Source organism: Meleagris gallopavo, chromosome 7, assembly GCF_000146605.3.
Source record: "Meleagris gallopavo isolate NT-WF06-2002-E0010 breed Aviagen turkey brand Nicholas breeding stock chromosome 7, Turkey_5.1, whole genome shotgun sequence".
In the NCBI taxonomy this organism is placed as follows: Eukaryota; Metazoa; Chordata; class Aves; order Galliformes; family Phasianidae; genus Meleagris; species Meleagris gallopavo.
The window spans coordinates 11,916,133-11,939,657 of NC_015017.2; the positions used below are offsets into that span (position 1 = coordinate 11,916,133).

General features: G+C 38.9%; 2 protein-coding genes across 9 annotated transcripts in view; one reads left to right on the forward strand and one right to left on the reverse strand.

Annotated features, from left to right (window-relative positions):
• DYTN (dystrotelin) overlaps positions 1-20,432 on the forward strand; it is a 56,001-nt gene extending 35,569 nt beyond the window's left edge. The window contains exons 16-18 of the mRNA XM_031554170.1: positions 15,772-15,862; positions 16,049-16,120; positions 20,321-20,432. The gene's annotated coding sequence lies outside the window, so the exon portion shown is untranslated. The remainder of the gene's footprint in view (positions 1-15,771; positions 15,863-16,048; positions 16,121-20,320) is intronic.
• ADAM23 (ADAM metallopeptidase domain 23) overlaps positions 11,464-23,525 on the reverse strand; it is a 102,322-nt gene continuing 90,260 nt past the window's right edge. For 3 of the 8 annotated variants that reach the window (XM_019617027.2, XM_010713495.3, XM_010713494.3), the window contains 3 exons: positions 22,001-22,091; positions 18,606-18,660; positions 14,435-14,676 (listed from right to left, as the gene is read on the reverse strand). In XM_019617027.2, the coding sequence (XP_019472572.1) occupies positions 14,563-14,676; positions 18,606-18,660; positions 22,001-22,091 (260 nt within the window). In that variant the 3' untranslated portion in view covers positions 14,435-14,562. Of the gene's footprint in view, positions 14,677-18,605; positions 18,661-21,996; positions 22,092-23,525 lie in introns of those variants that run through there. The other 5 variants (XM_010713498.3, XM_019617029.2, XM_010713497.3 and 2 more) reach the window with 5 other exon arrangements.

Here is a 23,525-nt window from a genome sequence, read left to right on the forward strand (position 1 = left end):
GCATCCCGGCTTACTTTCTACGTCAGGACTCGGGGAAAAGCCCCCACCCCCAGAGCCCTGGCCGCTGTTCCTGGGCATTCGCCGCTTCTTCCCTCCCTCCCCTTCCCCCCCACGAGAAAATGGGCTGCTATAAGGCGTGCTCCGCTCGTCTGCCCCGCCGGAGGGGGTTGCCGGTGAAGAACGGTCCCTGAGCCGGTACTTGCCCGAGCGGCAGCCCTTTCCTTGTCCTCTCTCCCAGCAGTGATGTACTGAGGGTAAGAAGGAGGTCCCCATGCTGGAGCTCCAATTGTCTGGACCAGGCTCAGCCACCAAGTCATCTTTTTTGCTGTGCGTGGCTGCCAGAGGTGTCCCCTTCCTGTCCTCCATCCTTCTCTCTGGGGAAGGATTCTGTGGCACATCTAGTGGTATCTGCCACCTGGATTTCAGCAGCAGGTCCTGCTCCACCCAGGTGGAGGTCCTGAAAAGAACCCAGTAAAGGAATTAACTGCAGCCACGAGGCTGAGCTGCTCGTCGCAGCTCAATTCACACAAGTCTATGTAAATGAGAGCCACCCAGGCTGCATGCTCTCCAAAAGGGCAGGGCTCAGGCTACATTTTTTCCACATAAAAATAATAATAATGTGGTCCACTGCTGTTGCGCTTCCTCTCTGTGAGGTTCTCAGCTGTATCCCCTTTCTACTGTGCTCAGCTCTGCAAGTCGTAACCCTACCCATGTTCAGTGTGTGCGCCGCAGCTGTCCCATGATGTGCATAAACCACACAGTACAAATAGCTGGTGTGCTCCAGGATCAGGCTATTGACTAGCGTCCAACATAACTTGTTCTAGCTACTTGAAGTAAATAGGGCGAGTGACATCGTTCTTTTTCATAACTCTGTGTTGTCTACAGGCCAAATTATGTAGCATGCTGCTGGCTGTCTGAAGTCAGTGCAGCTGCACCAATCCATACCAGTTGGGAAGCAATACTTTTTTCAAGACTAACTGGCAGCTCCTTTCTGTCATGGTGCTTTTAACCATAATTCTTTCTCCATGAAGACCTGTGCCTCAGTAGCATCAGGTTTATCTTTGAAGTCAGTGAGGCCAGCTATTTTATACCAGCTGAGAAGTTGGCCTATAGCAGTGATTATTTTTTTCTGTTACTTATCTGTATATTTACAATTTGCATATTTCTGTGAATTTAGTTCATATGAACGGAGAAGCACATTCTTTTCCTAACTCAGAATTTTACAGTGTCTCCATAAGAATAAATAGTTATTCTTCTGGTGCTTTATTTCTTATTCAGTCTCATTCAATCCATATGAGAGTGAATGGTGTGTAAAAAGTATTCTTTTTTAACAGAAGCAAAATGAACTTCTGAGTAGTGAGAAAACATCTGACCTGAACCAATATTTAACCATCTTGTAGGACTTTGGCAAATTTGCAAATGTTCCATGTATTTTTTTTCAAGAAGTGTTGAGTTGGGAATGAGGAAATGGGAGGCACCAAGTGCTAACAGAGACTTCAAGAGGCAGCAAAGTGCAATACCTTGCCTTTGAGACATAGAATCATAGAATGGTCTGGGTTGAAAAGGACCACAGTGATCATCTAGTTTCAACCCCCTGTTATGTGCAGGGTCACCAACCATGCAAAATGGATAGCAGGGAAAGTCATAGGAACGAAAATGCAGAAAACTGCCAAAGTGAGAGTGACAAGGGTTGTACTAGATCCTTACTTACTAAAGTTCTTCAACAAGAGGAAAACCTATTTTGCCCATGATCCATTGCAGCAGTGTGTTATTGGAGACATTGTTCTTCTTAAAGTCTTTTTTTATGAAGGAGGAATTACCCTCCTTCATAATTTGCTGAGTTGTTGGGGGGAAAAAAAGTGTAACACCTGATAAAAGAGGGAAGGTCTCTTATTCCATGATGGAACTCCAATATTTCTGCTTTGTACTGTTATCAAGCACAGGTTATTCCAGTAGTCTGTTTTCTCTCAGGTTCTGGGAATAAAGGGATCCTCAAGCATTTGTAAAGTCAGCTCTGTAGGAGCTGACTTTGGGCCTTTGTGCTTTCTGGAGCCCCCTTAGCAAGTGGAAGAATTGAGTAACAAGCATGTTTCTCTTAGCCTTTGTGTGTGAGGGTTGAGCTGGTTAAGAGAAAATAGAAAGCTTTGCTGTAAGATGTGGGTGTTGTGATGCAACTTGAAGGCAGCTCGAGAGTAGTAAGGGTTCTGAGGCTGCTCTTGTTTATTGTTGGCCTGGGCATGGGAGGCCAGACTAGCATAGGACTAAGATGCTATAGAAATGTTTTTTACTTGCTGTTGCTAGATCTGTGGTGAAGTACTCTAAGGGCTGCACTCTTTGCTGTGGAGTGTAAAGAAAAAGGCTGCAACTGTAAAAGAAAATGCAGAATATTTCTTGAGAGTTGATATATTTCTGCCAAGCTGGAACCTTTCTGGATTCATTGTTAAGAAATGAGTTTATTTAATTGAGTTCCCTTCTTGGGAGCACTTTATCTAGTTTTGGATCAAGAACAACATTAGTTTCATTCCATTCAGAGTTTTTCAGGTAGGCTTAAGGGTGCTGAACTAGGTGTTCTCAGAGAAATGAGAGTCACTGCTCAAGGGGAATACTGCTCCAGATGAAATACTTGGCTCCACAGATACTTCCTGAGCCTACTGTGCTCTGTTCCCTCTGAACCAGAGCACTCACATTCTATTTCTGGGAAAGATGCTTTTGTTAATTGGATTCATCACCTCAACCTTCTAGTGGAGAAGAAACGTAGAATTGAATGAGATGGCAAACCCTTCTATGAGCTCTCAGTAAAGCTTTCTGTGCTCTTTTTAGGCTATGAATAATCTTTATTTCTCTGTACTGCAGGATGTATTCCCCTGACAGCCAACGTTCGTGTCCTCAGTGGATCTCCATAGCTTATGAATAAATTTAATTCAGATAGTCTGTAGATCATATCCAGAGTCATTTGCAAAAGGTGACTTTTATCAAGAAGAGTTTCTTCTTGAATGCACAGCTGAGAGAGAGATTTCAGGTCCTTCAACACTACAGAAATCATGTTTAACTTATAAGTATAAGCTAAAATGATCAGACTGTAGGAGTAGGAAGTAAGAATAGTTGAATGGCATCTCATGGATATCTGTTTAGAATGGAGTAAGGGCATAAACAGCTATGTACAGTGCCTCTCCCTTCTTGCATTTGCTCCCTGCCAGCCTCCAGTGTGGTTTAGCAAGGGCTTACAGTTGCTTGAGCAATGTAAGCATTTTTACAGATTTCTAAATAATTACATTCAGCACTGAGTCTGAGAGGCAGCAAAGTATGATGGTACTTGCACTGCATCCCTTGCCTGTGGTTCCTGTGAGCAGTCAGGTGTAAAGTTAATATTAAATTTTATAAGATGATGTTGCCTTAAATGTGTCTCATTGCTTAGATGAGAAAGTAAGAAATACTTTTAGCTGAAATTTCATTTTTTGCTTCTCTGGGTTCCTTATTATCCAAACTTTTTAATGAAATCCAGCCTAGTTGACAGCAAATAAAAAACTTGTGATTCTTTGGGATTCCCCCCTTCCAAGATCTGTTGGGTTTTAGTACATAGAAGAGACTTCTTTGCCCCCTGCTCTCTTTTAAAATCTTCAAAGGCAAAATGGGGATCTAACTCCCACTTATACCTTTGCAAATTCTCTTTTAAGCAGGAGATAAAAATTGGCTCCCTGACAAAAATAACTAAGAGCTTCTTGGAAATGAAATACTTATGCTCAGTCCAAAGTCTGTTTGTGGATATTTTTTATTAATTTTTAAAATGTTATTTAGAGGGCTTCAAGTCAGGACATGGAGTTTCACTACTGCCTAGTAAAGGAAAGTGAAAGTCTCTGAATTCAGAACTTGTTTGAAAAGTTGTGTGACTCTTTCAAACAATTAATTTCTGCTAGAAGGTCAAATAGTGAGAAGCCTATATCCTATTAACAGGAGATTGAGATTCCATAAATGGAAAGAGGGGCAAAAATGAAAAAAATTCTTCATCAAATGATTTGCTTATGCCTACCTATATCCCTTGTGTAACTTGATAAATAGGCTGTGTTGGTCCTAGTGTTGTATCAAAGAATGGTACTTATGCTTTTAATGCCAAGTGCCTCTCTTTTTTTTTATTTTTTTCCTCTCCTGTATCTGCTTTCAAAAGGTGGACAAACATACCTGCCATCTACCTATCTACCTACCTATCTACCTATCTGCCTGCCTACCTACCTACCTATCTATCTATTAAGAGACCAGGTTGAACGGTGGCCTGGGCAGCCTGGTCTAGACCTAGATCTGGACGTTGGTGGTCCTGCCTGTGGCAAGAGGGTTGGAAATTGATGATCCTTGGGGCCCCGTCCAACCCAAGCCATTCTATGATTCTATTCTATGATTCTATGATACACACATGGACAGATTATTTACAGAGGACTGTGCTGGCTCTGCTTGATTGTTACCTCTGTGTGCAACAAGAGGTAATGTGTTTGGGGCATGCAAGTATGACAAAGATTCATTATCTATCTATAATGTCCTGCTGAGTTCTGTAGATATTTGTCCCATTATACCTACGGCATTACATGAAGCAGGAAGTGCCTAAAGAAACCTGAAGATGATGTGTAATCAAGTTGAGAAGGCCGTGTATCTGTACTTGCAGACAGTTATAAAGTGAGATCTAATTCTACCTCTCTAAAGCAAACTGCCAAGCAAGTTGCTTGTGATAAATGGTTAATGTGGCTACTGAAAATTTTCCTTTTTAAAGCTGTGGAGGGCATTGTTGTAATTGAGTCTGAGACTTGTTTGAGCTAAAGCCAGCAGCCAAAATCCCAGGGTGAATTTTATCCCGTCCTAGGATTTTTATTGGAATAATTTGAAGTTGACTCTTGACTACTGGTGGGTGTACCGCAGTACTGGTCTTATTTGTGGAGTTTCTTTGTTTATGTCCAACTCATTTTGCTCAGACTTATATTTTATCTTTGATTTCACAGTAATCTCATTCTTTTTGCTCAGTTGGGTCCTCTGGATACAGCAATACTCTTTCAGTTTTGTACAGTCTGGCAGATCACACCGGGGACTTTGCCTACCCATTGCCCCGTGTTGCAAGGTCATTATTTAAAGCCATTAGCAGGGCTAGACTGAGGGACAGTGGGGGCACAGCCTTGTCATTCTTCTAAGTGAAAGTGTCCTGTGAGCATCCATTGAGATTATATGTTTGTGCTCTCTGGCAGCAAATGACATGGGCTGGGACCCGTTATGTCTGTTTTTAAGCTATTCTCTTAGAAGTCACATTTCTAATCAACACCCCAGTTTCTCCTGTGGTGCAAGCTGGTGGATTAAACTGCAGGCATCACATTTGACAACCCCACACTGCTCCTACTGATCCTTTGGACCTAATTCTCTGATGAAATGGCCCTCACGAAGGGCAGGGTACCATAGCTTCTGGTGTGGATACTTGGGTTGAAGCACATCTGTTATTAGCATCAGGTTGTGAGTTGTGGCTTTTTCTAGCCAAGGCTTTAAAGGTCTCCACAGGTGAAATTTCAGCAGTCTCACTAGTTACTTGTTCCAGTGCGATGCAGTGCTGCCAGTGGAAACTTTTTTTACCAGCTATTTAGATTGTTTCCTAGTCTTTTGCTCTGTTACCCCACAATAACTCTACCAAGAAAACCTTGGCTCTATTATCTTTCCAGTCATTTTAAGAGAAGTTACAGGAAGTTATTAGATCATTAGTCGTCTTTGTTGGCTGCACCTTAGCTGTTTCAAAATGCCAATGTTCAGGAATTTCTTTCCTGATGTACCTTATATCTAGGTGTTCTTGCTTATAACTTTTGAAAGCAATATTTTCATTGCTGTTAAGCCCCATCTGTAAAACTGCCTAGACTGTGAAGTCTAATTTCATATTTCATTCCTAGTTTATTTGTATGCCTATGCTTTTGTGACATTTCAGGAGTTTAGAACATAGCTTGAGTTACAGGCAAGTGTTTGTGATATTTGCCTGGAATACCGTTGTGTGTTGCTGGTTGCTACTAATTGGTACTTGCTTGAATACTTGGAGTAACATGCATGCAGGTCTGTGAGCTGGTGCAGCACTTTGTGCTTCATGTGAGCAGATCAGTTCTGAGCATGTATAATGGAGCGTGGGTGGAGCATGCATTCTGTAGCTCTTTATTAAGAAATCTGTCTTTTTTAAAAGTAAAAAGTTATTTTCTCTTCTTATCTACCAGCTGTCACATGTGAGCAGCTCTGTCACCATGAGTGTGTTTGGAGCTTCTTCCCAAGAGCAAATTTAGATGCTATTAGTCCTATATTGAAGTGTCGTCTTCACTGATGCTGATTATAAATAAATTTGTGAAAAAGATAAATATTTCTTGTAGGAAATGTATTTAAATTAAAATTTGGGAAGTCACCCAGAGCAGGTATTTTGTAAGTGCAAACTAAGGAATGTTGGTTAGGAAACTAATACTTAGGCTGATCTGGAAATAATGCCTTCTATTTATTTCCATGAAATCTACAACAGATACACAGAGCACAATAACACTATTTGATAGAGCAAATTCTCAGCTACAAAATACAAAATGCATACACTGCCATTAGCTATGCATCTTTACTAGTGATGAACGAGAGCCTGCATGCTATGCTTGTAAAAAAACAAACAAAAAAACCATCCTGCACCAACAGAGGTGACCTCCTGTTGCCACTGCTGAAATGCACCACCCACTGTCTCACTGTGCTCACATACATTTGGTCTCCATAAATATTCAGCAAGTGTATTTGCTGAATTTGCTTCACACACACTTCCATGTCAGACACCACTTTGTCAGACTGCCCTTCTGCTGTCCCTTCTCTCTGATGGCCACAATGTGTAATGGAATATTGGTGGGAAGGTTCAACCTCTGCTGCCACAGCATCAAGATCCACCTCTGAGACTGTGCCAGAAGAATAAGATAGGAGGCGTTACTTTCAGAGCAGCCCTCATGGCACCAAAGAATGTCTTGATATATGATGCTAAAAGCAAATAACCTTTAAAGGATGTGACAGTGGCTATCCAATATTTCACCTCAGAAATGCACTCCAGGGAGTTGACATGCTGCTGGGAAGCATGCCAGCTTGTTGGCTGTCACTCACCTTGCAGCATGGCACTCCCTTGCTCAGCCAGGTGTGATGGTAGGAGGCTGCCTGCTTGGCTGTCAGGCTGTTTAGGGCAATTGGTCTGCAAGAAGGAACTGGAGGTGGGAGAGCAGATTTTTAAGGGCCAGGAGAGGGGTTGCAGGAGGCTCTGGGGAAGAATGAGGACATTTTGTTTCATATTAAACGATGGACTGGTGGGGTCTTCGGCTTTCCTCTGTTAGCTACTATAATCAGCAAACAATCTACTTTATTATTCATTTTGCTGCCAGTTCTAGCCTAGGGTTCTTTGGCAGACATAAGGTACTTGCATCACCCTCACCCAGAAATGCCTTATCCGTATGCTGCTGCTGCTGTCCGAGGGAGATGGCTGTTTCTGTGCAACATCTGGTTAGAAATGCTTGTACGTTGTCAGGCATAAGTTACTGGCAAAGGATATTCACCTTCTTGAGTAGTTTTCCAAGTGAAGTAGTACATTTTCTGACAAAAACAGATACATTCTCAAGGAGCATTGTGATAGAGGCAGATAAAGTACTGATTTAATTAAACAATTTTATTATTGTTACCCAATAGGCTCTGTTCACTCTGAGAAGGCCTTTGAAACCCTTGTTTTTCATTCAGAAGTGTACCCTTTTTTCATTCATAAGTGTACTCTTTGAAACCTACTCTCAAATGGATACCATAAAGGTGAGACTAGAGCAGAAATTCTGTCTAGCAAGGTAGCAAGTCTTTAAATCAGCTCTTGAGCAATTGGAGAGACTCTACTCTGATTTAACAAGGTCTTTGCTCTCCTGTTCTATTCTTCATTAAGCACGTCAAAGGAAAGCATGCTCTGTGAAGAATTACTTTGAATGCCTGACCACAGGCTTGTCAGAACCATGTTGGGCAGCTAGCTCTGCATAAATCAGAGCTCTCTGGTCTAGATGCTGAAGGTCATGTTCGAGTAAGATGGTTCCTGCTCAGAGATTTTTTTTTTTGTTTGGAGTGGAGAATATCCAGCCAAGTCAGAGGAAGAAAAACTGATGCAAAATACAAATCTTTTGTCTACCTGTCCAGCCCTCTGTTTCAACAGCGTGCAGACAGAATTCTGCTATGTAAGGGAATTGTTTCTTTTTTCCTCTGAATAATGGTGTTTTTTTGAGTCTTGAGTTCAAAGCCTCATCATTAAACAGAGGACTATTAAAAAATCTTTAATTTCCTGAAGCTTTTAGCGAATGATGGAGGTACTATAATAGTTCCAGTTTCTTGGAACTGCTTTTTCATTACACAGAAATCCTAGTCAAGCATGTATTGTCTGTAAACTATGTTATTGTTAACAGTAACTTCGTAATGGAACAAGTCATGCAATAGCAATGCAGGGTTTCGATGTACCTGAAAGGAAATAGGGGAGAAATGAATGACTTCAGAACAGGCTTGCTTCTGCACTTTGTCTGCATTCATCTGATTTCTTTGTCAACATGCCCCGCTCCGAGGGTAGTGTACAACAAGGTATAAGTCCGGGGATGAAAGAGATGGCCAGAATATGTCAAATGCCTAAATAAATGTATGAGAGCAGTACTGAGGCTTAGACTGTAGTGCTTGTTTATAAAAGTGACTTGAGCTTTCTCCTTCAAAGTCCTGATCTACTTAAGACTACTGCAAGCATTGCTACAGCAAGTCCTGTACAGTCATTCTCTAATTACGTAGTTACTGCTCCGTTTTGGAGCAAACCAGCGGTATAAACAATGTTTCAGAAAAAGGTTCTTGCTAGGAAGATAAACAGATCTGTTTGCATAAACTGAAGAGAGGAGTGGAAGCATACTTTGTGTGACTGCACTAAGAATGAATGTTCAGGCTTTGCCAACCTTAAGTGCTACAGATGGTGGGAACTCTGTGTCCCTAATGCCGCTGCCCCAGAGCTTGGTACGAGCACCAATGCAAAGCAGTGGTGTGTTCTGTCAGTACAGTTTGGTCTTCTCTTCTGCCTTGACAGCAAAAGGTGCCATTCAGTACTGGTCCCGTCACCTTTGTGCAAGTATTATTCAGTTGTGCTGCAGCTCTGTGAGGTATCTTGGTGCTGTTGCTGGCGTTGGACACTGGTGGTCAATCTGTTTGTTTTTCTGGAATGCTGAATGCTCCTCTCTGGGAATAGTAAAGCTTTCATGTAATAATTAGGACTATGTTTCCATGTTCTGTGAATCCTAATGTGTTCTGGATTGTCTCTTTTTAAGATTGGGTATGGTAAGTATTTAAAAACTCAACCTTGACAGTCCAAAGACCAAATCAATGGAAAACTGTTCTGAATTGTTATGGTTAGAACCTATTCTGTTTCATGGCAAACTTTCAAATTTATACCTCAGATCTAATGTGTGTGGGCAAAATGCAGGCTGTGCATTATGCCTTGGCCCTAAGTTAAAAGCAGAACTTTAATAAGCTTGTTTCTCTCTACTTCTGTGCTCAGGAACTTCTGCGCAGGACTCCAAGCGATAGACACACAGACAGTGCAGGTGAAAACTTCTTGCTTCTTGGTTCCAAAAGCAAATTAAGAGTTTGTAAGTCTTGGTCCGGAGGCTGAGGAAATCTATCCATCTAGGGCATGTGAACAGTTAGGAAAACTTTTTAGGTGTTGCAGTGTTGTGCTTGTGAAGCCTGAGAACTGGTCTTTGACCAGGAGCATTGCTCTGGTTTCTGCCTCTTCACACTTTAGTGTCACATAAGCGCGTCTCTAAAAGCGGAGCAATTGCCTTGGGTCAGTGTTGGACCAAGTCCAGCTGTTGGTGGGACAGGGAAGTACTGGGAGACTGGGACAAATCCCCAGCTGTACCATGGGTGCTGGGTACAGCTATGCTTACGAAATAGAGACAAAAACCACTTTATTGCTGCATGCTTTGAGTTAACCAGATTTGATGGGATGATTCTTGTGCTGGCTCAGAAAGAGTGAGCTACGTCACAGCTTGTTATGCTAACACTGATAAAGATGAGAGGTGCCCCCCTTTATGACAAGCTATTTTAAAAGAAAATTTTAATGATGATTAAATAAATGGGCATGTGATTAGCGGGCTTCTGTACATCTGAGTATTCCAAATTATGTTGCCTTTAGAAGTGTAAAGTTGCTCAGAAGTAATATAAATTAAGTGCGTGTCTGCACTGCTCTCATCTGTGGTCCTTGTACTTACCTAGAGGCATTTATGTTCTTGTGTTGCGTGCTTTGACTAAAAACCTCTTCAACACACCTGCTGGTGTCTGATCATGTGCTGCTTTGCCTGCTGAGCTCTAAACAATAGATCTGAATGGAATTATAATGCGTAGCATCAAGATAAATCTGATCCTGTGACATTTAGCTTTCAATAGTGTTTGGTCTAGTTTCACTACTACTAAAATTTCTAGTTATTGAACTTCATTTTTCAGTCTCTATTGTTTCTGTTATTTCACGTTGTTTTTGTTTGTTTTACCTCTTTTGGGGGTAGGAATCTGTAATAAGTGCATTTGGAATAAAAGGGATTTTCTGCTTTGTACGTGACCAGCTGTTGTATTGTTGGTTTTGTTGTAAATAGTGAGGGACGTAGGAAGATTGCTCTTGCTGTGTAATAGTGAAAGAAAGACCTGATTTATTTTTTTTAAACAATTTATATATTGTCTTGTAAAAGATATATGAGTTTACACTATGCTTTTATGTACCTTGCAAAAGTCTTAACTCCTGTTTTAAGGAATGAGCGTCCGTTGTAGTTATAGCCAAAATGTTTGCATGCTAATATTCAGTTTATAGATGAATTCTTTTAAGTTCAAGTGATAGGAAATAATAGTAGATGATAGTGGCTCCATTAAACTATAGTTCTAAATGCTAAACATGCTGCCATATCTCTCTCTCTCTCTCTCTCTCTGAGAGAACTGAGGCAAAAGACTATTTTGTTTTCCTGGCTGGAGCTTGAGAAAGCAGAGTTGGTCTGATAATAATGGGGAGAAAACAAATAAAAACAGTGATTGAGTTTCACTCTGTAATCCGATAAAACAATGACCATAGTATTTAGTAAGGCCTTCAAAATATTTTGTAATAGTTCCATCACTTAGGCTTTAAATATTATTCAAATTTGTGAAATGCAAGAACTCTACTATCTGCTGCACAAAGGTCTCATTCCCCTCCCTGCAGCCAGCAGACAGGACTCTGCTCTGCTCTGGTATCTTCTCACAAAGGGAACCTTGCTGTGACATGGGATACCCTGAGATTTTTGGTAGAAGTAACTTCCTGTCATTTTCCACTGCTAGAGCTGTGATGACATCTTGAGCAAATAAATTAAAAAAAAACAACAAAAAAACACAAAAGAGAATAAATAAGGAAAAAATTTAAAAAAATTAAAAACTCCTCCATTCCATGTTCATGACATTTTTTAATCTTGCTAAGATGCAGAACAAAGACTATTGAGTTTCCATTCATTAGCAGCCAACAAAATATGAATATTGTCTTCCAGCAAAAACTGATTTTTAACATCAAGTTGTGCACTTAAAAAATAATTACAAATAATCTTAAAAAGAAAGAAAAATAGTGGAAGCAATAATGAATATAAAATGTGACTGAGTAGGCTTAAACTTCAAGTATTCTATGGCATTTCCTCAGACATTTGTCTTAAATTTGTGCAATACCCATCTTTGCATAGTAAAGAAAGATTTGTTAAACTCCAGCCTTAAATAATCCCTTTCTTAACATGCACCTATACATCTGTTAATTTGCCTAGCAGGCTTCTCTTTTAGGAGGATCACATCAATTCAGTGAGAGCATGCAGCAAACTGGAATAAGCTGTACAGTTACCACAGTTTCTTGTCCAGGTGAATAGATAAATAATGGAGCAAACGTACAGCGGGGAACCACAGACATTGCTGATTGTGTCATTTGATGACAGTGATGAACAAATTAAATGCACATGTACTTTTCAAAGCACAGCAAAGACACAATGTAGAAAATGAACATCTAACTACAACAGCTTTTATTGTCTAATGCCACAGAAAGCACTTCAGCCTCAACCTGCTCTGTGCAGTGTCATCACTTGTATTCTATACACGTGGGGCAGAAAGCCACTGTGTACTTCCATGTATAGGCAACAGCTGATGAGTGGAGCGTTAAACTCAGTCAAGAAATCATAATTCCTATGAAACTGCTGGGGTAAATAAAAAATTACTCCAGCACTGACTGTATGTACATAGACTTGGGGACCACTGTGGTCTGATTTAAAACATCACATCGCACGTTTACAATGTTGTTTGTGAAATGTTTCTCAAAGGTTTATTACACAGGTAGCTTATATACATCCAGTTGATTTTATTCTCTTTAATTTTTGGTAACCAATAGTATTTCCATTATGGTTACACAGCTTTGGGAGCAGAACTGTAATGAACTTGGGATCATGTTCCCAAGCAAACTAATTTTATAAGACATCGATATATTTGCAAGGATTTTTGGTTTGCCATAGAAACTTAGTTCTGCTTGAGGCCAGGCAGGAATTGTTCAGGATATGACTTCCAATATGTATCGATATCGACTACCTGTGTGCAGCACCTTTAACTCCTAATGTAGTAAGTGTTTAATGTGATTTGTTAAAGCTGTTTGAAAACATTTAATAACAACTGTCAACCAAAACAATACGTAGCAATTCTCTTGTGAGACTGTTGGATTCAACGTTATCATCAGAAATACAACTGAAATGAGAAAGATTACTTTTTTTTAAAGTCAGTCACAGGAAATCTGAAGCATTTTTCTTAATGCTCTGACTCCTAAAGCTAACTTAAGAAATGGATTTCCACTGAAAATAGATGGAATACCTTGTTCTGTAGTTACTAATCTCCAACCTTTAAATAAAAAATTACAGAAGTCTTTTGCAGTTATCAGTTGCAGCAATAAAATTTCTAGGTTGCTTCACTTAAATGATTTACTCTACGTATTTTTTTAAAATCAAGGTAAACAGGGTGAGCCAGATCTCAAAAGCCTAGAGAGGAATCCTAAACTAGCTCTCTTCATATCTTTATCGTGTCAGACATAAGCAGGTAGCCTGCTTACTACAGGAGCAGCACGGCTGCCCAGACTTTTCTGAAAAATTAGTTTGTAATTATTTAGATACACCTTGCGTACAAGTCATACAACCCCCCCTAAAATTATATGCACTTTGCAAACTTTGTAACTAGCTAGGAGAAGCAAAGTGTCAAAAGATTGATTTTTGCATTATACTTGGAAAAGTGGAATGCAACAAGAGATATAGGGAGTGCATTAGAAATGTCAGTTATCTTTGCAAGTTGGTTTGAGTAAGCAGAAGGGAAGAAAAACTTATTCCAAGCTTTTAACATTTTGCAAATATTTTAAGGCTTATTTAAATTTGTATATCACAGGATCTAAACAACTGGAAAAAAAGAATTAAAAAAAAAAAAAAAAGCTTGGCACTTCCGTGATTGATTTGAGGGTGTTACTTACTTTCTTACATTATATTACAGAAAATCTGCCAAAAAAAATCAGTGAAGTAATCCAGACTTATAGTCAATACAGAAATATGCATTTATACATTTTAATTGTTTTTGGTTTCAAGCACACAAACTTAGGATCACATCTGTTTGGTGTTAGAACTCCCTGCATCTGCATGCTATTCTCTGCCTTTTTTGAGCAAGCCCAGAGCACTGGCTGTAAAACATGCTACAGAATAAGAGGGGAGCAAAAAAAGAAAAAAAAACAAAACAAAAATACAAACATCAAAAATAGATTTACATAAAGAATAGAACCTTTTTATATGGAAATCCTTTTCTGTATATATATATATATATATATTTATATATATTTATAATCTGTGAAAATGATACATCAAAATCTTATTTCCATATTTACACTTTTTCCTTCTTGGGAGAACTCCATCCATCACTCAATTGCTTCCACATCCAACAGACTCCTGGCCTGGCAGACAGTGAGCTCATAGAGCAGGGAGCTCCGAGGCCTGGTGACAAAATGCCCTGCATGGCCGAAGATCTGTTGGAGCCTGGTACCAGCTTCCCAGTGGTTTGTAGTTATTGGGCTGCAGATTCTGCTTGGGGTCAGCTTGCTAGCTTGGTTGTTTATAATGTGAGCCATGCAGGTTACCCTTCTCATGCCACTGGAGTTTGTTAAGAAAAAGGAAGTCATGCGAACGCAAGTGAAGTTAGAGTGCCCGTAGGCTGGAAAAAAAAATCTCCTGCTATTTCATGATTTTTTAATAGTTCTCTTATTGCACTTGGTCTTTGTCTCTTCCTTTGTTTGAGAAAAGAAAAAAAGAAAACCGATTTTGAAATAGTTTGCTATTAACTTATCAGTTAATAATAACCAGTGAAAGGTGAATGGAGGAAGTATTTTAACTTATCTCCAAAAAGGACAGTTTTCTCTCTTCTCAATTCCAAACATCTCAACATTGTGGTTGTAGCTACGGTTTATGTTCTTCCTTTTATTTAGTTCCTGCACAGCTACTGCAAAGATATCATACCCAAAATCCAGTAGTGAAAGAAGCAGCTCTTTGAATTGCATTTCTTCAGATAGGGCCCTGTTGACTTGGATCGAATCTTCGTTTTTTGACATTTCTTCCAGGTTGCATCAAAAGGAGTAGGGAAAAACAAGAAAGGCAGATGGTTAGTTAGGTATAATAGGAACAAAACCAAAGCTGAGGTCATAGTAAAGTAAAAGGCTCACAGTGAGACAGCACATAACATTTGCAATAAGGAATTTGTTTGCGTGCTTTCTGTAGCATAGTAATAAACATTAGTTTCTTTATAAAGTTTAAAAATCATGATGGCATACAGAATCTAATTATTTTTGTAGTAGTTGAAGTGGTCTATATTTGTAGAAATGCTCAAACCATAGTAGTGTGTCCACTAGGCCAAGAAAGCATGCATGTGCCTAAGCAAAGTGAGCCAAAAGTAGTATGTAAGCACACAGAGACTTGGGTGCTCAGAGCAGGTGCCTATCTTTGGTTATATCAGAATTTAGTTTGCAAGTTCTATGTGAGGAAGCCTCAAAGTGCCTCTGTGAGCTCTTACCACACTACTGACCACAATTGCTGTGAATCTCATTAAGGTGCAAAATACAGCAAAGACATCACACTCGAAGGAGACTGGACAGTTCTGTGAGTTGTAAACAGAATTTAATGTTAAAAGCAGATAGCAAGCCGGTAGGTGATATCCAGGCTCCTACGATACTGGTATCTACCCTACGTCAAACAGCAAGACATCACAAAGCAACAACAAAAGTTAGGTGCAACCTCCCCGATATCTGGCTTTATGTGGGGCATCAAGCAAGGGGCTCATGCATTTAGTTGTCCCACTGGGCATATGCACCACTACCGCCACCAAACTGACATGCAAAAAATACAAAACAGGAATTCAGAAATTCCCTAAAAGCTACATACCATCCCCAGGATTTTCTATGTTCTGCAGGCCTGCTAACTACTGTGACTGCTGAAATATTAATAAGTATACTACAGGCAAAGTTTTCCTTGTGGTTAAGAGACTAATGAATGTGTGCAAAGGCAAATTCTCTTTGAGAAGACTGCCAAAGACTGGTAGTTCTTGGGCATCTTTTGTTTGTTTTTTGAGTACCACTGTCTACATTCTTGTAAGGTGTGTGCTGTTTAAGAATTACTGGCTTTTAAAATATCACTGTGTTCATCTTTCTAACAGTTGCCTTCCACAAGTACTGGAATAACACTCATTAGGCTAATATTACTTCAGTGACTCAATCCATCCTCTCTGTACCGCAGATAAATTTGAGGTGAGCATATACTTTTTTTTTTTTTAGGTCAACTTGTTGGAACTGCATATTGTAGGTAATATGAATATAATGCCCTCACCCTGCATCTGTCCTGACCAAACAATGCTCGTTCTCTGGTTTCATCTAGCTGAAATACACACTTCAAGGAACATGATACTAATTAAATTACTGCCTTTCTTCACTTAGGATATTCTGGTAACAGTGTGGTATGAGGGGGAAAAAAAAACAAACACCTGAGACACCAGAAAAACATCTAAGGTAAGAATGCAAAAGTCTCTGAAATCCTAAGTATCAGGTACAGGGTGACCAGGGCAGCATGGTACACACATGTAAAACATCAGTGAGGGCCAGCCACATCTTTCTGCTGTGATCTCAGTGCTTTACAGAGCTGTACAGTAAGGCGCCACCTAAACTTGCCTTACAATTTCATCATGAATTATCAACCATTTTAATGCTAAAATGAAAACAGTATTCTTAAATCAGCAAATAGAACAAGTTGCTGTCTTCCCACAGAAAATTACAACAACAAAAAAAACAACTAGGTGACTATCACATCCTTGGTAGCTGCTGTCCACACAGTTTCATAGCTACGGTTTATAGCAGCACAAAGTTCTCATACAGTGTTCAGCTAAACATCAAGTAAGCTTCTGCTAAATCTCCATGGCTCTGTCCAATCACATCATCTAACTAGATGTATCTCCAGGGTCTGATTTCATACCTGCTTATTACTTTGGGCCCACAATCATGCCTAGCTGCACACTAAAGTATGTGAAGAACAGGAGCTCTGATCACTTGGCCCAGGACACAAACAACAGCGCTACACTGAAATAGCTTTCAACAGGTAGCAGTGCAAACATTGCATAGTTAGAGCCTAAGTCACAAGATGAATTAAATTTTGTTAGAAAAATCAGTGGAATGTTTTAATGTATGACAATAATTACCTGTGATACACAACAGAAAAAATTAATGAAATAACCTTTAAAATTCTTCCCTCTATCTGAAAAAAACAAGTCTGCTCTCTTTAAACAATGCAGCAAAAGCAATTTGGAAGCTAGGGGCTACAGGAGACTGTAGAGACCACACAGGAGGGTGCTGTGTTTCTTTGTTGTTTCATGTAAAAAATCTGTGAGAACTTTAACTTCTTTTTGCAGTTAATATTTTAATGCCTGGTTAAGTAATGATGCTCAGCATTTCAGTCTCTAATGTGACCAGAAAAAAACTTCTAACGTAACCAGAATTATAGACTACTCTGAATCAAAAAAGCACACTATGCTGTAAAATGATACAGCTAACACTGTCTGCATAATATGGTTGTCTTTACAAATGAGAAGTATTTCAGAATTTATTTTTTTTAAAGGCTCAATATATGCAAGAAATACCTTTCTGTGTAATCCTTAGCATTATTTCCCACTAGTTAGTAACACGGTGACACAGTGAACTACTTGCAAGTCCTTTTCCTAACTACATAAAAATTTATTCCAAGCCACTAATTTAATCACTTAAAATAACCAATGTTTTCATAAGCATTCCTAAAGTAGGATTCAAATACTGGTTAAGAGATTAAATAAATAACACTTTTCTAGGAAAAAAAAAACCACGATACTTGATTGAAATTAAGAAAACGAGAAGCTAAAATTAGCAGCTTAAAATACTGACCTGCTATTTATTGTAATAGTTAAAAAAAAAAAGTGAGAAAATACATTGTGTGATTCTAACACTGATGTTTGTGTAGGTGATGGTTGTATCCAGGTCATACTGCACGTGGTAAGGAAGTGCTGGTAAGGGACTGAAACCTCATTCCTCATCAAATGTCTTACTGCTTTATCTTGCATAAGCTTTTGGGATCTACATGCATCTGCATGGACCAGTTAAAAATGTAGCATCTGTATGGACTGTGCAAGTCCTCAGTCTAACTATTAACCCTCTGCTTAAAAAAAAACAGAAAGCTTGAGCTCTAGCCAAGAAACAATTACTGGAACTATACAGAATGGTACCTATGATCAGTTCTTCACTGTCAGCCACTTACCCAGTGTGATATAATGAGAAGCAGCTTTTCATGTGCTTTCCCCTAGCACTGCTTCTTAGCAGCATTGCTTCATTACTAGAAATTGCCTTAATACTGTTAAAGCCAGCAACAAAAGCATTTAATTGTCTTGTACTACTTTCCAAGAATGAATATATGCTAGAAAAATAAGCAAGCATATGTCCCTTAAACTGACATTGCAGCCAATGCAAAAAGCCCAAAAACTACTCTCACTGTAAAAATGTCCTTCCTAGATCAGTCCTGTATAAAATGTCATATACGGAAATCTTGCACAGACTTGCTACATTGAAATTAATGTCATGTTTCATGAGTGCTGTATTTCTGTATACTTCCCACCAGAGTAGAGATAGAAATATGTAGTGCAGTTTAAAATCCAACAGCTTTAAAAGTACTATCCAGGCTCAACTGAAGTAAAATCTACATCCTAACGAGGTTTCCTCTTAGAGCCTTTAACTCCAAGCCAGAAATGTTTAATGAGACTCTTATGCCCCTAAAAATTCAATCAGTCAACCTTTTTTCTCCCTTATCCTATCCACACATCAACTTGATTAGAAAAATTAATCTAGAATTCATTCTTGAAACTGGAAGTCTTAACCTCATTTCTCTAAGCTTGCATCAAGCAGCCTGTTATGCTTCCCCCTCAAGCCTCCCCCCACCCCATCTCAGTTCATGAACAAAGTTTGCTTAGTTGCAGCTTACGTTTGATTTGGACTTGACACCACAGTACCGTATGTTCATATGAAAATCTGATAACCTGTGAAACAGAAATCACATCTCCCAGTTTGTAAAGCATTAGCTACCTTCTCTCATATTTGCAGAGACTAAACATATTGCTTGCTTTAAAAGGACACATTAAAATCCTCATCTGTCTCTCCAGATAGATTTGAAGCAAACTATGAGAGGGTCTACATGTGCTAGCCCTCTTTTGTACACAAGTTGAAAAGCCACCAACCCCCAAAAGAAACATGCACTTCAAGCTGTGAGCTAGGCCAGGCTGGTGTATTTGAGGTTCTGCTACAGAATGAGCACTCGTGTCTTGCTCTTTTAAGAAGAGCAGCTTCAAGAGACTTTTCCAATACAGATTCTCTATAGAAATAACAACTTTCTACAAATACGCAGGCAAAGGACTGACAGCAGGATGCAAAGTGGAACATTTGTGAGAGCAGCTGAAGGGATGCAAAGCACAAAGAAGAAATTAAACTATCAAATATTGTATTACTTAAGACAGGGAGGAATTGTCTAACTATCTGTGCTCACGCAAAATTTCGAGTGTAGGCATATCCAGCCAGCACCCACACTGCTTGCAATGCCAGCAGCTGCTACAGAAGGGCTGCAGTCTGGGCCACTGGTTGCTAAAGCATGAGCTAACTTACAAAGGGGAAGAAAACACCTAAAGTTTTTGTGTTTTAATGAGTTGTAGTGTGCTGTCAACAAATTATATTTTGCATTACAAGTTTATTATTTAGGAGTAAATGCTGTGTCAGAAAAAATATAGATGCTATTAACACACGTGTCTCTGACATCAGAACGCTGGTCCAAAAGGAAAACCTATCACTCAGTTCTTTCAGCAAAATGTACTTGTGGTTTTTCTAACATTAACAGTTGAGAAGTCTATACATGATTGTTCTCAAAAATGAAAGCTTTTAACAGAAATATTAACGCAAGTCTTGCAGAAAATTTGGTTGTATTTAGTTAAAAAGCTAATTGCACTGAAGCATTAAAAAAAAAAGCTACAAATCAGTTTGACAGCTTACCTGACTTTCTGCGTTGCTTACGTACTTTGTTTAGGGAAAAAGAGAATTATTTCCTATAATTTAGCATCTTATGGGATAAATTTAAAAAAACATGCATAAATTAGTTAATGCTACAGAATATGCCCAGTATGTACTGAAATTCTGAGGAAAAGCTCAATGCTCATACTGCACCTACACATAAAGACATCTTCCAATCTATCAGTTTCAGTCTCTCCCACAGCTGAATCCAAATCTGTCACTGCATACTCTAAAATACAGACCTCACTGCAATCTCTTGCTTTGAGTATAGCTAAGATGAAGTAACACAACAAATTAAATGTTCATTAGTATTTTTTTTAATTGTTTATAAATATGAAAAACATTTATCTCAGAAACACTATGAGACTACAAAAAAATATATGGGGCTATATTAAAATTTTGGTGCTTTGAGATACGCCATGGCAACTACAAGTACTGGAGGCTGACCCAGAGGTATTTATTGTACAAATAGGAGGACTTAAGTTATTTAACTGAGAAGGAGCTGTAAAATAAATAAACAAAACCAGAAGCTCAAGGTAAGTAAGTCTATCAGCACATGTTAAAAAGATAACATGCTTAAAAAATAATGATCAACTGAGGATTTTTAGAAATTTTGAATTAAATCTGTTCTTACTGAAGCAGATGAGGAGCCTGGAACACCAGTGCTGTGACTCCACTACCACCACACAGCCTGCAGCTTGTGCCAGCGCCAGCAGGATGCACAGGGAGCGCTGCCATCCCTGCTCACCACCAGCTCTGCTGCATCATTCGAAGCCCAGAGCAGCGTTGGGAGAAATACCAGAAAGACTGCAGCAGGTCCTGGGTCTTCTGAAAGCACCGATACTGGAAAGCAGTGCAACATGAGGTAAGAACTGTATTTTCAGAAGAAAGGGCAAACTTTTTTGTTTTCACCTGGGCTGAGAGATAGTTAGCTGTATTTTTCTTCTATGCGCATGTGTCATTAAGGTCACCAGATCCTAAGAAAATGAAATACTCAAAAATAAAATAACAAATGTTTTTAGGTGACTTTGAAACTGAATGAACAGATAAGCAGGCCTGATCATTATTTTCTATTCTGATGACCTTCTTCATCAATTAGGAAACTTTTTTTTTCTACTTCTCAACTCAGATGTAGAATATGGATATGGACCATATATTCTTTCAATTATTATAAAGCCCTGATTGAGGAATTGGTTTGTCATATCATAGCTCGCTTTTAATTCACATTATTGAAAAGCAATAGCAAAAAATATCACGAGAAATTACTTGTTGCTGTGCTTAGCACTTCCCTGATTTTTAAGGTTAAAACCATTGGTTCTAAATTAAGGCCCTTTTAAACAAAAACTGGACTGTGTGTGCATACAGACTCCACACTGCCAGAAAAACAAGAACATTTGTACAAGACTCTTCTTTAACAGTTATGAGTAGAATGACTGTAGTCGTTCCACTTGTAATTCTTGGTAAGAGTTGCTACTTGCTCTTGATAATAAAAGCATATTGAATTGAAATGGGTGAGAACAGTTTTCATTTTCCTGAGACAGTTCAAGCTTTCAAGATGTATCTCAAAATTTAAGCTGAAATTCTTAAAAAAGTTGTGAATCAATAATAAAAAAAATACAGCAATAAGACCCAAAAGTTAGCCCCAATATTTCTGAGACAGCTGTTTCAGCAAGACACTTTTTATATTTAAACTACTCACCTACTGCCAGTATTCAGCATTTTCACATAAGAAAAACTAATATTAAAAAAACACAGTTTTAATGTACTGTAGCATCCCAAGTGAACAGACTTAAGTAATCATGGAATTGAAGGGACCTCAAGAGATCATAGAGTCCAACCCCCTGCTAAAGCAGGTATCTATCATAGGTTGCACAGGTCAGTCACTGCTACCTGCTCAGTCAAATCCATAGGCAAAGAAAGGTTTTGTCTGCTGCAGAGGGAAGGTTAATCTTGAGGAAGCCATAGCTGCAGTGAGAAATTTATCATTTGGATTTTTTAAACCCTAGTATTCAATTTCTCTTGAAAGAGAATGGCACTACTAGCTGGAAATGAAAACTAGAGCATGCTTGGTAAGTGTAGATGAACTCATGAATGTTAAATTGTTTCTTTTACGATTGTTCAACTTTGCACCCTGATGACGTTGGCTAGTTTTGAATCCATTTCTTCTGCTTGTTAAGCACACGTGTAATTTTCTCTTTAGTTTACTGTCAATGGCACAGGAGTTAACTTAAAACTCTTGTAGCAGGAACTCAACATTTAGTGATGAAAGCAAGAAATAGAACTGCCAGAGCCACTGAAGAGAAGACATGCGGCATTGCTTACTTAAAGCCCCATCCTGTCCCCCCAAGGACAATAGCTGCTACCAGGATGGCACCAGCGATGGAGCCTATTATAAGATTGGTGGCACTAGGACCTGTGATAAAGGATTACGGTAAGAAAGATGTAGAAAACAACCACTATATTCACATAAAGTGAAGCAACTTAAAAGGTAGTCAACAAGTCAAGGACTGTAGGCAGCACACACAAGGTGGTGGCTGTAGACAATTTCAGCAGGACCAATGTACTTTTAATGAGAGAATGAAGAAATCTGTTGGTCTCTGCACTGTGGGCTATGTTAACTTCCACCACAGATAAACATCTAGTATTAGACGGTAAATTCCACTGTGACTTTTCCTGTTATCTAGTTAATTGATTTTCAAATAAGATATTTTCAACTCAGATGTTTATGAAGAATTACTTAACTAAAAAGTATAAATGCTGTATGTTTTATGACTACAGCAATCGGGGGGAAAAAAAAAATCACAACCCCCTATTTAATATCGACTGTGAAAGGTGGTAGATGTTTTACTTTGAGCTGACAGTATCTAGCACCACTTGCTGAGGCCTGACTTTTCCTAGTTACGTCAATGCTAAATTTACAAACAATTCTTGACAAAGGAAAGGATTACATAATAAGGAACAGAAGTTGACATAAAAGCTGCATTCCCATTAAGCTTTCCAAACATCAAAGCATCTCTTCATCATCCTCAAGAAGCTACTTAACAACAAAGTAGGAGAAGGGTGGAGCAGGAAAAAAAGAGCAACAAAAAGCAGCAGCACAAAATATATTTGTGCACTTTTCTGAGGAGGAAGAGAACACCTAAATACGATATTCATAACTGAACCTTAAGTGCTTTATTTTCACGGAGTGCAAGAAAACAGACAATACAATTGAGTATTTTACCATTTTAATTGCTCTGCACAAAAAAAAAGCCTATTGAGCAGTCTTTGATGTAAAGCTAATTGTGTCTGAGTTCAAGGCAAATCCAAACCAACACAACAGTTATTTTGCAATATATTGCATACTGTGTTTAAACATTTAAATATTCAGGAATAGTCTTTAGAAATAGTTCCTAGCTCCTCCTATCCCAGTCTCTCAAAATCAAAATTTCAACACAGCAATAAAATGACACTGGGTTTTGAATGTTATATGACAGCTAACATAAGGAAGAAAAAGGAGTAGCCAGAGATCATCAAAGGAAGGAGAGCTGTAGTAACTCAACATTTTAAACTTTCTGCCAGGTCCCAGACACTACAAAAAGAAAGTACCCCAGGGTCTAGGATTTAGAGCTGTAACCTAACGTCACTGTATCCGTTCCATGTTTGCTGTATCAGTGCTTTGGGATATACCGGTAGCTAAATGAAAACTAAGCCCTCAGTTTATGTTTGTAACACTAATCAGAATGAGACAATTACTCTGCAAGCACATCATGAAGCGATGCTGAAAATAAGTGTGATTCATCACTATAAATAAGTAGGCATAAAATTCAGGTATAATAAAAAAAGTACTTTCCCCTCATCTTTCGTG